Source organism: Schistocerca cancellata, chromosome 1 (assembly GCF_023864275.1).
Source record: "Schistocerca cancellata isolate TAMUIC-IGC-003103 chromosome 1, iqSchCanc2.1, whole genome shotgun sequence".
Lineage (NCBI taxonomy): Eukaryota > Metazoa > Arthropoda > Insecta > Orthoptera > Acrididae > Schistocerca > Schistocerca cancellata.
The window spans coordinates 632666717-632684805 of record NC_064626.1 but is presented as its reverse complement, the minus strand read 5'-3'; the positions used below and the strand labels follow the sequence as shown (position 1 = coordinate 632684805).

The window sequence follows — 18089 nt, the reverse complement described above, 5'->3', positions numbered from 1 at the left end:
TGCAGTTTTGTACTTATACCTTGTTCTGTGTAAATGGCAACTCCTCCTTTATCCTTGCTAGATGTTCAAGTGTAAGATGCTAAATTATACCCAGTTATACTGACACTTTCCAGCCCACAGTTACATGGTGTTCAGATAGAAATCGTATATCAGTCCCATTCTTATTTTTGAGATCATCTACACACACTAACAGCTCATTTACTTTATTTTTTATTTTCTCCTATATTTTGATGAAGTAAATTGACACTACCCTTGGATTTATCCCTATTTAGTGTACATGAAGCTTCTTTTATTCTATTTTTCTTTAGTGTTGTCTGTTTGGACTTTTGCTTTAACCTAAAAAACCTGTCTGCCTGGTCCCAATAACCACAGGGATCATCCCTTGTGTAACTTTGGCCCACTTACAGTATCTGCTAGTAGAAAACTAACTTATCTTTCCCTTTCCTATTTAGGTGCAGGCCATGTGGGGGTGTCCCCACCTACCAATAGCATCAAATGGAACAACACTTATGTGAGATTTTGCCAGTGTCTGGAGTATCTGTTTAGCTCTGTGTTAACATGCCTTACCCAGGACCAACCATGGCATTGAAAGACCTCCACAAACCCCACATTTGAGTGCCCAGTTTCTGCTCCTATTTTCTCCAGGTCACTCCTAATACTGTATCTTGGATTCATAGCCAGGCTGTTTCATGCTCCTCTAACTATAACTACCTGACCTTCCTTCTCAAATACCTTGCATAGCTGACCTAAGTTTTCTGCCACCTGGCTAAGGCTAGCACTTGGTTTCACAAAACTTGTGACGTAGTACCCTGTACCCTGAAGGTGCCGGCCTACACCCCTCCCATGACTGCTACCTAGAAGCAGAATTCTTCTTTTCCTGTCTTTTTTCTTTAAGCTAATATCCTGCTTCAACCTACATTCAACTACATCTGCCTGAGGCCCTTCCTCCACTACCTCAGATAGCAAGCCAGATTGATTTGCTAACTAAATTTCCTAAAGTTTTTCAACAGTTTCCCTTTTTCGACCTTTGCTTGCTACTTTTTTTCCCAGCACCACATATCTTCTTACTCACATAGCCTACAAAATTTCAAATTCACATTTTCTAATTCAGCCTTAAGGGCACAAAATTTTGCCCGCCCTTTCTACATAACCTACATTGTCATGGAAGAACCTTGTTATCAACCCCAGTTTCCTTGCTGCTATGTTCGCCTCATAACCTACAGCCTTCACAGAAAACCCCCTCCTTCAGGTTTCTATGGCAACCACCATGTTTGTCACACATGTTTTGATAGAAAAATTTTCACAAAAGCAGAGAATAACTTGGCACAAGAGCACTGAAGTTTCGTAGCCTGTACTAATACTTAACTAAACACTAATGCAAACAAACTTTGTTACTTTCGAAAGTTTTAATTAACTACCTAAATTCTATATGAGAGACATGAATTACTTTAACTTTGAACCGCTAAGTCTAGTCAAAAAAATAAAGATTACACTTGCATGAAATTTATGCTTAAAATGTAAACAAAACTAAGAATTATAACACAGAAAAGGCTCTCAGTGGCTAAGTGCAAATAATCATAGGTAAACTTCACAGTTCATAGCAAATGCAATTTACAACAACTGTCTATTCACATCTAAGATTTACTTGTCAGAGTCAGTGCTGGATGATGATCTGTAACCAAGTGGATGAGAGCTGCTCTTCTATGTTCCGAGTCGGCCTCTGTCCTTTGTTGCCCAGTTACTGACAGATTGTACTCTGCCAGCAAGTGATGAGTGTCTATGGCAGTGGCACCAGCTTACATGTTTGTGCCTGTGGTGCTTTTGCCCTGGCTGTGTCTTGTTTGGATGACAAAGTGCAGTGTATATGTATTGTCTGTATGTACCCCAGACAACATTGCCGCTGTACAAGCTGCAGTAGTAAGTGTCCTCTTTGTTTGGCGCAAAAAATAGTATAGTCATTGTGGCTTGGATGTCGGAGTGTACAAAAAATACTCCATACACTTCAATTTCATTGTTACAAACCTCAGATTGCCCAAGAACTGAAACCTAATGCTTCTGTACTGCACTTACAGTTTTGTGAAAAACGATTGGCTAAAGGATGCTAACATAACTGAAAATTTTTTGATGTCAGATGAAGCCCATTTTCACCCAAGTGGATATGTGAATAAGCAGAACATGCGTTACTAAGCTCATACAAATCCTGCTTTGCTTCACCAGTGTTCATTACACAGTGCTAAAGTTACTGTGTGGGTACAGTGTCATGCTGTGGGCTGAGAGATCCTTACGTCTTTGAAGATGAAGGCGTGCTCCACTGTCAGTATTAGGTCTGTAAGCACGTCCTGTCAACATGGTAGTGACAGTTTTGGAGTTTCAGCTCCATTGTCTTCCAGATCATGACATTCGGCACACTAGGTTTCAAGAGATGGAGCTACCTCCCACAATGCCCAACTGTCTACAGCTGCAATGAAACGTTAGTTTGAGGATCGCATAATTTCAAGGAATGCTGACATCGCATGGCCACCCCTACCTCCACACCTTTCAGTCTGTCACTGTTTTTTGTGGGGACAAATGGAGTTCACTGTATTCCATACGAAACCAAAGAACCTTGCCCAGACTTAAGAAAACATCGTGAAAATAATGGAGAACACATTGCGCCGCAAGGTGCAAAATCTTAAGAAATGACTTATTGAATGTGTATGGTGAAATGGACAGCCCTTAAATGCATAATTTTTAAACATTGGTGGCTAATGCCATTTCCACTGTTGTAGAACACAGTTTTGAGCATCAAATAAAGTTTTTGTAATTATTTCAAATTTTCCTGTTTCTCTGCACAACTCTGTACCTGTAAGTAATTTTTATTTATTTTGAATTCATGAGTGCTTCTAAGATGAAGTATTGGCTGTTTGCAGTGAACTAATTACAAGTCTGTTTCTGGTACAAATGCATTCTGGCTATTTATCAGTATACTGGAGTAATCAGCATACCCGTAGGTTTTGAAGAGTCCTTTTGTGTCTTTCATAAATGATTTATATCTGTCAACAAGAGAAGTGGTCATGTACTGAACCTTACAAGACTTGCTTGATGTTTCTGCAGAATCATTTTTTAATGTGGCCTAAGGTTATATGTTATTAGATATACCTCCATCTGCCAAAGAGAATGCTGTTACTGTCATAATATTTTCCCTAAAAGAATTTTATGTTAAAGTGGAAATATATTGTGCATAGTTGGTTTAAATAGGCAAGAGTTGTGTGATTTTAATTTTAAAACCCATAGTTATTAATACCATTTGTTATGCATAGTATGATCTTTGCTGGTCAAATAACTTATATTTTATTTTTGCAAGAATAATATAATGTGATAAAATATATAATTTTGGCTTTTTCCCCCTTTTGATAGCTATCCAGTTGTGATTCTGCATACAATGGCGGAATATCTTCAGCAGGTGAAAGTAGAGGGTCTAGTCCTGAACAAAATAGGAGTCATACTCTCAACACTGACTTAAGAACAAATCAAGAAAGTGACATCTCCATCATCAGAAGAAATGAAGATGAAATGTAAGCAGTTTATTTTATTTCAATTTAAGCTTTATTTAACATAAGTATGGCTGATGAGTGAAAAAATTTTGGAAGGATATTATTTTGCTGACTTTGTAATTTGATTAAGAGTTCACCAGTGTATTGTTCTTTCTCATATCTCAGAGTGAGAGGGGGGGGGGGAGGGGAGTGGGAGGGGAGGGTTATTGCAAAGGGAGAAGACAATTAAAATTTCATCTTTTGTTGATGGAAATTATTGTTAAGAAAAGAAAAAGAATGCTGGCTTGTTACATGCCATAAAATTTTATTGAAAAACTGTTAAGACTTACGTATTCTTCTTCATCCTGCTATTTGTTCCTTTAATTTCAGACATCTCTTTAAAGTGGTATGAACATTCTTTCTTCACTTTGTTGCATTTATTTTCTTTTTCTTCATCCTGTTCTTTGTGATGATTTTTATGAGAATGAAGCACATATACTCTATAGATTTTGTGTGTGCTTGTTCAAAGACATTTCCTCTTTCATAAGGTCAAGATCATGACAGGTAAGATGATGTCTGTATTGTGGCAACATTTGTTCCTTATGCTGCATATATAATATTTACTCCAGTTGCATTTTTTTTGTTTTTTTGTAAAATTGATAGTATTTTCCTCTGTGTGCATATGTACACAGCCATACCTGAATTTCAGATTTATAAAACTTCACATTACAATAATAATTTTTAGTATAAGGGACACTTACAACTTTTGGAAAGTTACACAAGTTTCTGCTTTTTCATAAATTTAATTTCACTTCTTTTCAAAGTAGTTTCTTAAAGTAGTAAAAGTGCAGTCTCTTAAAGTCTTGCTGAAACGGCTTTTTAGAGGTGTTTTTATGCGAACATAGTCATTTCTAGAGACTCGGAGCTTGGTTTTCCTCCCCTCCTTTGTTTAATAATTTCTCTCTTGACGTTGTTGGACAAGGGTCATAAAAGCAGAACAGCTGCTTTCTCAGTAGGCAAAATTTGTTTAGCCATTGTTTGCTGTGAGGTATGAGTTTCATTTTTGATGTGCTGTAGATAAATCTGTAAAGATCTGTTGACAGAACTCTAAATAACATTTATTTCTGATTAAGAAAATTTGGCTTCTGTTGTCTGCAAGCTTCACTACTATGAAGTCCTTAATTTAAAGATCTTAGAGAGGTGATAATCCAATCCTAGAAGTACCCTGCGTGTGCTGGTAAATGCTGTTGACATTTTCTTAAATAATTGTTTGAATATGAAACACCGTCAGCCTCGCTCTTTCTTCAGGCACAATGTAGACAGGATTACTTGTTGCTGAAGTGCCTGGACACCGGTTTGTTCTCCTCTTCTGAATCTATCAGAAGAGTAGTATTTGCAAATAAAATCATAATTACGTATTGAGAGTTTTATCAGTGAAAATCTGAACAAAAATTATACATGTTTTGTTGTCAGAATTCTTTACCTGAACTGCCAGAAACTTCTTCTTGAACATAGTCCACATAATCATCAGAGCCATCTACAATATCTTCCTCTGACAAATCAACGTCACTTTCTTCTAAATCACGATGTAACTCACGAGCAATTTCTTAGTCCGTCAAGCCACGCTTCACCATGTTGGCGCTACTGAGACCGCGCGGGAAAAAATCGCCGCTTACAAAACATGACAAATGAAAAGGGAAGCACACCCTTCCACAACATGCCCGGCCCATCTAGTGACCAATACTCGAACTACAGTCCATGCAGCGCCTCGCAGACAACGGGAGCCATAAGAACACACAAAGGAAGGAAGGGGAAGAAGAAGAACCCGCGCCCGTAAAATTACAGGCGCCGGACTTTCGGGCAGGCCCCGCACACCCGTATTTTTACGGGCGTTGGCGCCTAAGCGCTAAAACCTTGAGTGAACTGTAAGCGTGTGCCGTAAGAGTCTGAATGTACTAAAATGCAGGCTTACTTGGCTTATTCCATTGATGATATCTTCTGTAGTTATGTGTTGTGTAATAGAATGCTGCATCCGTGTGGTGAAACCTTGTGAGCAGCACTCGTTAGCCATCACTCATTTTGCATGCATTGTGGGAACAGTTTCATCTCTCAGTATGTTGTGGACATGCACTCAGGTGAGTGGTCCTGCCATGTGGCCAAGGAAACATGGACTCTAAATGGCTTCATCGCAGTCGGGTGACAGTAACGGGCCCAACAAGTGTTAGAATGCATTTAGAATCAGAATTTATATTTAGCTGTCGATTTTCCATGGGTAAAGTGTATGCCGCGTACCTCAGATTCACCAAGAATTATCAAAGTGACTGTGTATCACCATGTATTGTGAAATTTAAAGTGATGACTGATATTGAATGCTACTGATGGTCATTGACTTAGCTGTGGGATGGTAAATTAGTGTGGGAGAATAGCTGATGAAATAGTGCTCGCATTTCAGTCTGCTGTAAAAATAGTACTGAAATTTAGATACATTTTGGACAGAACAAATAAAAAAGATTTATTTTGATGACCATGTAAACCGATTATGATTGTCAAATTTGTTGATAATTAACAAATAAACTTCATTCCAGGTACAATGTAGTATCTTCTAAGTAAATTAGGCAAATGTACTAATAGGACTTGTTATAGTTGTAAACATTAACTGCAAAGACTGGAAAAAGGGATGAAGTGCAAGGTGTAGTGTATACAGAGATAGGCATTATTCAAATAAATTTCTATCTGGAAAATTATTGGGATAAGTAGATCATTCAAATTAATTTATTCACATATAAATTATTTGCAACTTAAATAACACAGGTCAACAATGATTTTCCTTTTATGATTATGACACTTGTTTTATATTGACTTTGTTCACATGAATTCAAAAATACCATTGTTTTTGTTCTACCACATATAGTTTTTTTTATCCCACCGCACCCCCTCTCCACCTCATCCCTTTATGCTCCCACAAAGGACACTTTACCATTTCCCACACCTACCCTGCTATCCCTCCCCCTACCTGCCCAGCCTCCTCCTTACCCCACCACCCGGTTGCGTCTTCCATCATGCACAGCTACTCGCTGTGTGGCCTCAGCAGCCAGAAACTGTGATTTTTGTGTGTGTGTGTGTGGGGGGGGGGGGGGGGGGGGTGGAGGGGGGGGGTGCGTGCTCATGTGTACACGTGCATGCTCTTGTTGGCTGAATGCTCATTTTCTGGTAGTCTTTTTTTTTGTGCCTATCTGCAACTCAGCATCTCCACTAAATGATGAATAGTACTGGCTACAGGCTACAGGCTGTGTAGCAGTCATTGAAATGAAGGACGTCATGTTGAGTGGCATGCTTAGCGACAGGTTGGTCGCGTTGTTTCTTGGCCCCAGTTTGTTGGTGTCGTGGAGACAGACAGCTTGTTTGTTGTCATGCTCACGTAGAATGCAGCACAGTGGTTGCAGCTTAACTTGTAGATCACATGAGTGGTTTCACAGGTAGCCCTGCTTTTGATAGGATAGGTCTATTACAGGGATATGAGCCATGAGGCAAAGAGCTGGGAGCAGGGGTTGTGTGGGCATAACAAAAATATTTTGTTGGTTTGGTGGGCAGCATAATACCTCTGTGGGAGCAGTGGGAAGGATAGTGGGTAGGACATTTCTCATTTCAGGGCACGGTGAGCGGTAGTTGAAACCCTGGTAGAGAATGTAATTCATTCGCTCCAGTCCTGGGTGGTATTGAGTTATGAGGGGAATGCTCCTCTGTGGCCAGACTGTGGGGCTTTGGGAGTGTTGGCTGACTGGAAAGATAAGGCTCAGGAGATCTGTTTTTGTACAATGATGGGAGGGTAATTACAATCTGTAAAGGCCTTAGTGACACCCTTGTTATATTTCAAGAGGGACCGCTGTTCACTACAGATGTGACGACCACAGGTTGCTAGGTTGTATGGAAGGGGCTTCTTGGTATGAAATGGGTGGCATGTGTCGAGGTGGAGATATTACTGATGGTTGGTAGATTTGATGTGGACGGTAATACTGATATAGCCATCTTTGAGGTGGAGGTCAATATCGAAGAAGGTGACTTGATGGGTTGAGTAGGACCAAGTGAAGCAAATAGGAAGAAGGTGTTAAGATTCTGAAGGAATGTGGATAGGGCGTCCTTAGCCTCCATCCAGATCACGAAGATGTCATCAATGATTCTGAACCAACTGTAACCATTGTGTTGCATTCTACGTGCGCATGACAAGCTCTCTGTCCACATGAATGGCTACTGACAAACTGTGGCCAAGAAACAATTGGACCAGCATGTTGCTGAGCGCACTGCCCAATGTGACAACCTTCATTTCAGTGACTGCTTCACAGCTTGTAGCCTGTGCCATCTGGATCCTTCCCACAAGCACCAGCTCTTCTGAATTGCACACGTGGTAAGTCTTCCTGCAATATATCTTATGTTGCCATAACCTTCCTGGCCTCAGCCTTCATTAGTCATTGTCTTTACCTGTCTAGCCCCTTCCCTGCTCCCATCCCAGCACTATGCAGCCCTCTATTCCACCAACTCACTCAGTCTCTTTACTTCCTTCCTTTTCTGCTACCCCTCCTCCCTCCGCCGCCCACCGTCTAACCTCCTGACTGCACCTCGCTGCCCTACTCTCCACCTCGTCCCCGCTCACTCCCAGCAGGACTTAACCATCCCTGACCCCACCTTGCTATCCCTCCCCCTTCCTTTCCCAGCCCCCTTCTTACCCCACCTAATTCCCTCCTCAATAATGCCCTGTTGTCCACAGTCTGGCTGTAGCTGCCAGAGACTGTGGTCATGTGTATATGTGTGTGTGAGTTGCATTTGCCTGTGTGTGTTTGTGTATGTTGTCCTCTTTTGACAAACACCTTGTTGACCGGAAGCTAACTTTCAGACAGTCTTTTTGTTGTGCCTTTCTGCAACTCAGCATCTCCGCTGTATGGTGAGTAGCAACTATCCTTTTCATTATATTGTTACATTCCATCCTGCATTTTTCAATTGTTTGATTTTGCCCTACGGCTTTTCTTCCATTGTAACCCAGTGCTGTTTTCCTTTGTTACTATTTTCTAATGCATTTCTATACTCAGTGTCTATCCTTCTTTCCTGTGTTTCTCTTGTTGCCTTACAAACTGCACGTCACACTCTACTTACGAGCCACACTGTACCAACCATCTCAGCCGCGCACAGCAGACGGCTACAAGATCACGCTGATCGTTGGTGCAGCACCTTATGTCGCACACTACACCCACTGATATAATTCATCCTACCTCTTCATATTAATCATTCTTCTTGCATCACCCTCGCATATTTTTGTGAGCTCTCTCCTGTGCCACACAAACTTATCTCTCGTCCTGCCAACCCCACCCCACCTCCCATTCCTTCTCCTCTCTCTATTCCAGTTCACACCTATTAATTTCTTCTAACCTAGTCACTTCTGCCATCTCCTGTTTGACCTTTATCCACCCACAAACCTGCAACCCACTTTACTGATATAAAAAAAAATTTCAATTGGTTCTCATCTCTCACCGTTGGCATACTGCCCCATATTTCACCTTGTTTCCCCTTATTCCATCTGTTATTTTCTTTTCTTTTCATAATTTTTTTCACATATTTGAGTGTATTTATGTGAATTTTTTTGAACATAATTCTACATTATTTGCATATTTTTATGCGTTTTTTCCACACCATGGATCCTTGCTCCTTCCATTTACATCAATACAGGAATGTTTCCTTATCTCTAGCTAGAACCCAGTCCCACATACTGTTCCTGTGTTGTTGCTTGGCTCATGCTATCCCCCAAAATGGCCTTACTGTCAAATTACCCACCTCCAGCTGGGTCCTTCCTCAATGACCTCCATCTGTCCAGATTCTGCCAATGCTTGCCCCTCACCAACATAGTCCTCCCCTCAGGGGCTCAACATTCGTTTGCCGAGTTCAAGCTTGGCGACCCAAGGGTTCCTGAGCTGGAGTCCGTTAACTGCTGCCAGCCCTCTGTCACCGTAAGCTCTGGGCATGCTTCAGCCACCACTGTGCAGCGCAGCAGTGGAATGTTGTGTGTTTCGGAGAATGGGGGTCTTGGCTTTACTGCCTGGTCCATGAGGAAAGCATACACCTGTATAAAAAAGCCCTCAAGGTGTGTGTTATGTGCTGATGAGGTGAATGGCTGTTGAGGTAAAACAATCTCTAGCGGGCGCCTTCTGGGGCATCTGCTGCCCCCCTGTTGTATAAGGCTTGCAGGTTTCTGCCTGGGTCGACCTTCGTTTCCCTAGCATCTCATGGGATCCCTATGGAAAGGTCTCGTCAAACTACTACTTCTGACAGGACAGGTTTACCGTCAGGTAGTACCTACACCCACTCCTCAAAAGAGCTCAGTTGGTCAGTCCTCACGAAAAGAAGTCTCAGAATCATAGTAACAGAACATTAGTGTGCCGTAACGCTTTCACTGTAATCAAGTGAACAGGGAGAACTTTGAGAAGATCTCCCCTTTCTATATTCACAAGGCATTGGAAGGTATTCTGGGTCTCTGAAAAGTTTCAAACGACTTCGTAATGGAACACTTGTAGGTGAAACTGCTAATTCCAACCAAATATCTAAGCTTCTGGGATGTAAGGCCTTAGGTGACTACCCAGTCGAGGCTGAGCTGCATAACACCCTTGACTTTAGTAAGGGCTGCAGAATGGAAAAATATGGGCATCACGGAAATGCATACTATATGAGGAGAGTCAATGGCAAATTGGAAAAATTGGCAACATTTATTCTCACGGTTAATAATCCAGAATTACCTGAACTTTCCTTGCAGGCTATATCCATCTTAAGGTTCGTCTGTTTGTTCCTAACCCAATACGATGCTACAAATGTCAAAGATTTGGCCATACCACTATGGGATGTAATTGAAATGGAAAGGCTCCGTGTGGCTTGGCTCATGGGTTAGGCAATTCTTGTACACTTTCTCCGAAATGTGTAAAGTGCTCCGGGGATCACCCGGTGTGGTGCAGAAAGTGTGAAGTTTACAGTGACGAAAGGAAAATTCAGGAGTTGAAAGTATAGAGACGCATAATGTATGTGAAGCTAAAAAAGCTTTCAAAGTTATGCAACCACCGGTTTTTGCTACTTCTTTTGCATCAGCCCTTAAGACGCCAGTCACTAAATGTGATGCCTCCACACAAACTCAGACCACAGATTCAAGTATGAGCACATGCACTTGTCAATGTACCTGTGGGGGAAATGCTCCACTTGAAATTGAAGTCATTCAGAAGCCGTCCAGCAATAGGCTTACCATCTAAGCCACATACCACTACCCAACATCAGAAGCCAACTAAGCCATCCTCGCAACCCAGACAACCACCTCCTCCAAAGACAAACATCCTTCGAAAAATAGTTCTAAGTCCAAGAAAGCAGTAGATCGGTGAGCTCTCTCTATTTCTGATGGGCACTATGCTCAGGAGAATATGGTCTTCCAGTCAGAGGAACTGGAGAGCAGGAACCCCCTAACGTTCCCCTTGACCACCCTGGTAAAACACCACCTGTGAGGGAGAAAGAAAAGAACAACCATTGCTAAACAATGGTTTCTACAGGGACTTCAGTGTTGCAGTGGAATTTGAATGGATATCGCTCACATTTGGAAGAATTGCAGCTACTGGTCCGGGAGAAACCTTTCTGCATCTGCTTACAAGAAATGCATCTTAAAGTCACTGACACACCTGCATTATGGGGCACTGGAGACAGTGCTAAAGGTGGAGTGGCTGTTTTCCTTCATGACAGATGCCACTCCTCTCCAGTCCCTCTTACCACGACCATGCAAGCAATTGCTGTGAAAGTTCTCGCACCCTTTAATATCACAGTGTGTTCTTTGTATCTGCCCTCTAATGATGCTTTGGATGCAGACACACTGGTGAAACTCTTCCAGGCACTCCTGCACCCATTACTTCTTGTGGGGGACTTGGATGCACACAGTGTACTGTGGGGCTCAGCTAACACTTGCTACAGGGTTCAGATGATCGAACGATTCATCCATTCTGAGAATATCTGCCTTCTGAATGCAGGTCAGATGACACACTTTTCCACATTTGTACCATCTTTTTCAGCCATTGACCTTTTTTTGTTCCCCAGCTATTGCAGACTCAGTTCAGTGGGAAGTGGCTCCAGATTTACATTCTAGTGACTACTTCCCAATGTGGATCTGTCTGCTGACTAGCACGGTGGCCAACAGGAGACAATGCAGATGGGTGATACGAAGGGCAAATTGATTACAGTACAGTCAACAGGCTATTTTTGAACAAAAGGATTGTGCACAGGAGGCAGTGGCCCATATCACTTGTGAGATCCAACGGGCTGCCGCATCGTCTTTCGTCAGGTCTAGTAACCACCTCAGACAACAGCCTGTACCTTGGTGGAATGACAACTGTTGATTGGCAATCAGGGTCAGACGAACAGCTCTCTGGAACTTCAAACACTGTCCAACTACAGACAATCTTCATGCCTTCAGGTCTGTGAGTGCACATGCAAGGTGAGTGACAAAAGAACAGAAGAGGGCTTCCTGCAGGAATTCATGGCTTCCAGTAATCGATCCACTTCCCTGCGCAAGTTTGGGAATCAATAAGGCGGATTTCAGGCAAGGGCAGTACATGTCCCCTTATGACCTTGTCAAGTAATGGGGTCTTGGTGGTCACGCCAGAAGACATGGCTCAGGTTTTAGCTGAACACTTCTTTACTGTTGTTACATCATCCAGACACTTTTCAGGTGTTCCGTAGGACTGCAGAGATGAGGAAGCTTAATTTCTTCTTGCATAATGAGGAGGAAGTCTACAACCTTCCGTTCTCCATGTGGGAACAGGAATCAGCCTTGTCTGCAGCCAGGACCTGATGCCATGCTTTGTCATCTATGCCCGGAAGTGATAGGACAGTTCCTTCTGTGCCCGGAAGTGAAAGGACAGTTCCTCTCTTGTTTCAGTCAGATCTGGTTTGATGGACAGTACCCCACGACTTGGAAGGAACCAATATATTAATACCATTCTAGAAACCAGGCAAGGATCGTAGCACCCCTAACAGTTACTGTAGTGTTGCCCTTACCAGTTGCATGGGAAGGGTCTTGAACGCATGGTTAACTGCCGCCCTTGACAACTTAATTCTACAGGAGACAGCGATACAGGAATCCTTCTTACACCAAAAACTTTTGTGTTTTTTGACCTCGAAAAAGCATATGACACTACTTGGAGGTACAACATTCTTCGCCAACTTCATGAATGGGACTATGTGGACACCTGCCGCTTCTGATCCAATCCTTTCTCGAGAACCGGTGTTTACATTATCACGTTGATGATGCCATGTCTGACTGCTATGTTCAAGAGAATGGGGTCTCCCAGGGCAATGTCCTCAGTGTCACATTGTTTGCCATCACTATCAGTGGCATTTCCTCCACAGTCAGGAGCCCTGTAAAATGCTCTTTGTTTCTGGATGACTTTGCAATCTTCTACTCTTCCTCTCAACTTACAACAACGATGAGGCAGCTACAACTGACCATTAGGAGGCCGGAAACCTGGACCTGGACAACTGGTTTTTGGTTCTCACCCAAGTAGACTACATGTGTCAATTTTAACTGTGCTCATTGGAGTTTTAACCAACCAGTGCTCACAATAGGGACAATATTTTATGTTTTCAAGACACTGTGCGCTTTTTGGGTTTATTATTTGATTCGAAATTAACTTGGCTCCCACACCTGAAAGACCTACGAACAAAGGTCTTCCAGTCATTGAATATTTGGAAGTGCTGTAGCAGAAAAACATGGGGAGCTGACAGATCCCGCCTCCTGCAGTTTTATAGGGCATTCGTTTTATCACGCTAAGATTATGACAGTGTGGTCTACGGACCGGCCCGTCCTTCCCTACCTCAGGATGTTGGATGCTGTCCACCATCAGGGCATTCGGATATCGACTGGAGCCTTTCGGACCAGCCCAGTTCTGAGTGTGTGGGCAGAGGCTGGAGAACCACCACTCTGGTTTTGCCAAAATATCCTTTTGGCTCAACAGGTGCTGAAAATCTCAGCATCACCTCATTCATTGACTTTTAGTTCAGTGGCCCAACCCACCTTTGAACGGCTGTTCAGGAATTGGCCCCATGCAACAAAGCCATTTGGTATACGTGCTACAGACTGTCTCAAGGATCTGGATCTCTCGGGCATCAAAATATACAGCCAGGAATGGGAATTCATTGCCACCTTGGCGTCTTCGGAGGCCCAAAGTGATTTTAAGCTTGACACAGTACAAGAAAACTTGCACTCCATATTTTTTTCGTCCATTTTAAGTATGTACCACTGTTTTATTATTGTTTATACATATGGATCCCAGCAAGAGAATGCTCTCAGTTGTTCTGTTGTTTTCCCTAGTAGGGTTCTAAAGTGCGTCTTCCACAACAATTTACAAATTATGGTACGGAATTATATGGCATTCTGATGGCACTGGAGAGGGGTTACAGACATCACCGTACATGGTTTCTTGTCTGTTCGTAGTGCACCGCAAGTGCTTCACCGAATGTATCCTGTAGACCTGCTGATTCAGTTCATTCATGAATCCTTACCGTGGCAAGGAGGTGATCTTTTGTTGGGTGTCTGGTCACATTGGGATACAGGAGGACGACATGGCTGACAAAGCCGCCAAAGAAGCTTGTTGTGATAGTGCTTTCCATCAGTGTCCCATCCCATTGCATGCCATCATCTCATTTTCTGACGGATGGAATCATGCATCAGTGGGAGACTAAATGGTTGCAGGTGACAGACAACAAACTGCAGTCGCTCAAATCAACCACAAAGGCTTGGCGGACTTCATGTCAGTCTCACTGCTGGAAGGAGGTTTTGCTTACTAGTCTGTGTGTTGGGCATAGCCCTAAAACACATGGCTCCCTCCTCTGGCAGGAGGATCCACCAGTCTGTGAAGTTTGTGGCGTGTCACTTTCAGTTCTGCATATTGTGGCTATGCGTATCCTACGTACTGATATTAGGGCAGCCCTCAGTCTCGCTGGCAATCTGCTCACCATCCTCGCCTATACCGATTCCAGTGTTACTACGCTAGTGAAATTTTGTGAACTGTCAGGGTGGTGGGGAAGGGTAGCAGACTTTAATACATTATAAACTGCTCTGCATGTGGGGACAGCCTCCGTCCTCACCCTTGAGATTTACATGCTGACTTCGTGAGGGCGCTGATGACCATAATTTCGAGCACCCTGCTCAACCCAAATCATCATCATCATCATCATCATCATCATCATAGTCCTGCGAACCATATCAACCAAGCCCAAACATCCTTGCAGTACCTTCCCTCCATCTGTAAAATTCTCTTGCTATGCAATCCTAAATCCCTGGAACCCGTAACACACATTGAAACTCTTGCCCTCCAGGAACTGGAGCAACATGCACAATTTCACCTCAAAAAAACTCTCCACCCTGCTCACTTCCTACTCCCACTTTGGAGTACCACTGTCCACAACAACCTCCAAATCTCCCCCATGTCACCTCATAGCTGATAAACCCTGTCTTGCAGACCTACTACATTTACACCACCCTCCAAAACTCCCTTCCACCTTCACACATAATCCAGAACCTAAACAGACTGGAAACATAGTCGTGAACCTTTCCTCTTGAAGTCTTAGCCCACAAAAATATCAGTCCTTTCTAAATGCCTCACCTTTTGCCCCACCCACAAATTCAGTCATGCAGGACTTGTTAAATATCTTAATTCTTTCTCCTGGCCAAACGGTTGAACCTTGCCTGATCCTCCATCAACCCATGACCCAACCCTACTGCCCCCCAAATCACCCCCTATTAACTTTCCAGAATTTCTTAACCTCTAACCTTGTCTCACAATCATTCCCCAAATTGCTCAACATGCAAACTAACCTTAACATCTGCAGAAGGATCCACAATCCACCGCCTAAAAACTGATCTCGACCGTATTATCCTACCTGCTGACAAAGGCTCCACCACTGTTGTTTTGAAGTGCAAGGGTACCCTGGCAGAAGGACTCTGCCAGCAGTCAGATTCACCCACCTACAAACCCTGCCACAGTGACCTCATTCCACAAATCCAGCAGGGACTCCATCTCTCCTCAAATCCTTAGGCCCCTCGCAGAACCTCTCCCCAGAGCATCTCTCTGCTCACCCCTACCATTCCCCACACTCCTACCTGCTTCCTACAGTCCATAAATCCAACCACCCAGGACACCCCATTGTGGCCAATTACTGTGCCCCGACTGAGTGAATTGTTGCTCTCATAGGCCGACACTTTCAGCCTATTACTCGCAACCTATCCTTCTACATAAAAGGTACCAACCATTTTCTCCACCGACTCCCCACGGTTCCTGTCTCTTTACCACATGGTGCCCTGTTCATCACTATTGATACCACCTCCCTTTACACTAACATCCCTCATGCCCATGGCCTTGCCACTAATGAACACTAATTTTCCCAATGCTTGATGGATTCCAAACCAACCCCCCTCCTTCCTAGTCTCCATGACCAACTATATCCTCACCCACAATTACTTCTCCTTTGAAGACATTACCTACAAACAAATCTGGGGTACGGCTACAGGTACCCGCATGGCACCATCCTGTGCCAACCTCTTCATGGGCCATCTAAAGGAATCGTTCCTAAACACCCAGAATGCCAAACCCCTCACCTTGTTCAGATTCATTGATGACTTCTTTGTGATCTGAATTGAGGCTGAGGACACCCTATACACATTCCTCCAGAACCTCAAACCTTCTCCCCCATTTTCTTCACCTGGTCCTACTCATCCCAAAAAGTCACCTTCCTCGATGTTGACCTCCACCTCAAATATGGATATATCAGTACTTCTGTACATATCAAACTTACCAACCACCAGCAATACCTCCATCTCTACAGCTGTCACCCATTCCATACCAAGAAGCCCCTTCCACACAGCCTAGCAACCCGTCACCATCGCATCCGTAGTGACAAGTGGTCCCTCTCGAAATGTACCAAGTGTCTCACTGAAGTCTTTACAGATCATAATTATCCTCCCAACCATGTACAAAAATATATCTCCCATGCCTTATCTTTCCAGTCACCCAACACCTCCCAAAACCCCACTGTCTGGCCCAGAGGAGCATTCCCCTCATAACTCAGTACCACCCAGGACTGGAGCAACTGAATTACTCTCTCCACCAGGGTTTTGACTACCTCTTGGCGTGCCCTGAAATGATAAATGCCCTACCCATTATCCTTTCCACTCCTCTCACAGTGGTATTTCGCTGCCCACTGAACCTACACAATATTACCATCCATCCCTACACAACCCCTGCCACCAGCCCCATGCCTCACAGCTCATGTCCCTGTAATGCAAGACCTGTCCCACACATCCTTCCATCACCACCTACTCCAGTCCTATGACAAACATCACCTATCCCATCAAAGGCAGAGCTACCTGTGAAACCAGTCATGTGATCTACAGGCTGACCTGTAACCACTGTGCTGCATTCTATGTGGGCATGACAACCAACAAGCTGTATATCCGCATGAGCAGCCACTGACGAACTGTGACCAAGAAACAATGGGACCACCCTGTTGTTAGCAAGCTACCCAACATGATGCACTTCATTTCAATGACTGCTTAACAGCCTGTAGCCAGTACCATCTGGACCCTTTCCACCAACACCAGCTTTTCTGAATTGCACAGGTGGGAACTTACCTTGCAGTATATCCTACATTCCCATAACCCTCCTGGCCTCAACCTTCATTAGTCATTGTCCTTACCCATCTAAACTCTTTCCTGTTCCCATTCCAGCATAACACAGTTCTCTGTTCCATCAACACACCCAGTGTTTTTACTTCTCACCTTTCCACTACCCCCCCTCTCTCTCTCCCTCTCCCTCCCTCCCCCACCCTCTCCCTCCTTCCCTCACCCTCTCCCTCCCTCCCTCCCTCCCTCCCTCCCTCCCTCCCCCACCCTCTGTCTAACCTCCTGATTGCACTTAGCTGCTCCCTCTCTATTTCATCCCTGCACACTCCCAGCAGCACTTTATCATCCCTAACCCCACCCTGCGATCCCTCCCCTTGCCCAACGCAGCCTCCTCCTTACCCCTACCCGGTTGCCTCTCCCATAATGCCCTGCTGCTCACACTCTGGCTCTATCAGCCAGAGACTGTGTGTGTGTGTGTGTGTGTGTGTGTGTGTGTGGTTTGAGTTTGCGTGAGTGTGTTCATGTGTGTATGTTACCTACTTTTTGCAAAGGCCTTGTTGGCCGAAAGCTAACTTCCAGTCTTTTTGTTGTGCCTTTCTGCTACTTAGCATCTCTGCTATATGGTGAGTAGCAACTATCCTTTTCATTATATTGTTACATTCCATCCTGGATTTTCCTTTGCTTAATTGTACATTGTATTGGTGTTATAGCTCCTAAGAAATGAAGACATGGAGCTTTTTAAGCTTGTTGTAAAGTCTAGTATGTTAATCATATGTCTTGGGGGAAAAAAATTGCTTTCAAAAATATCTCCTTTTTTTTTTTCTAATGAATCACATAGAATACCACTCTATATTCTTTGTTTACTTCTTGTACTGAAGTTGTTTGTTCCCTTG

General features: G+C 43.6%; 1 protein-coding gene across 2 annotated transcripts in view; it reads left to right on the top strand.

Annotated features, from left to right (window-relative positions):
- The window catches only part of LOC126183249 (spermatogenesis-associated protein 7 homolog), a 101842-nt gene that overhangs the window by 57736 nt on the left and 26017 nt on the right, over positions 1-18089 (top strand). For both annotated transcript variants that reach the window (XM_049925048.1, XM_049925059.1), the window contains one exon: positions 3397-3554. In XM_049925048.1, coding sequence (XP_049781005.1) covers positions 3397-3554 — 158 coding nt within the window. The remainder of the gene's footprint in view (positions 1-3396; positions 3555-18089) is intronic.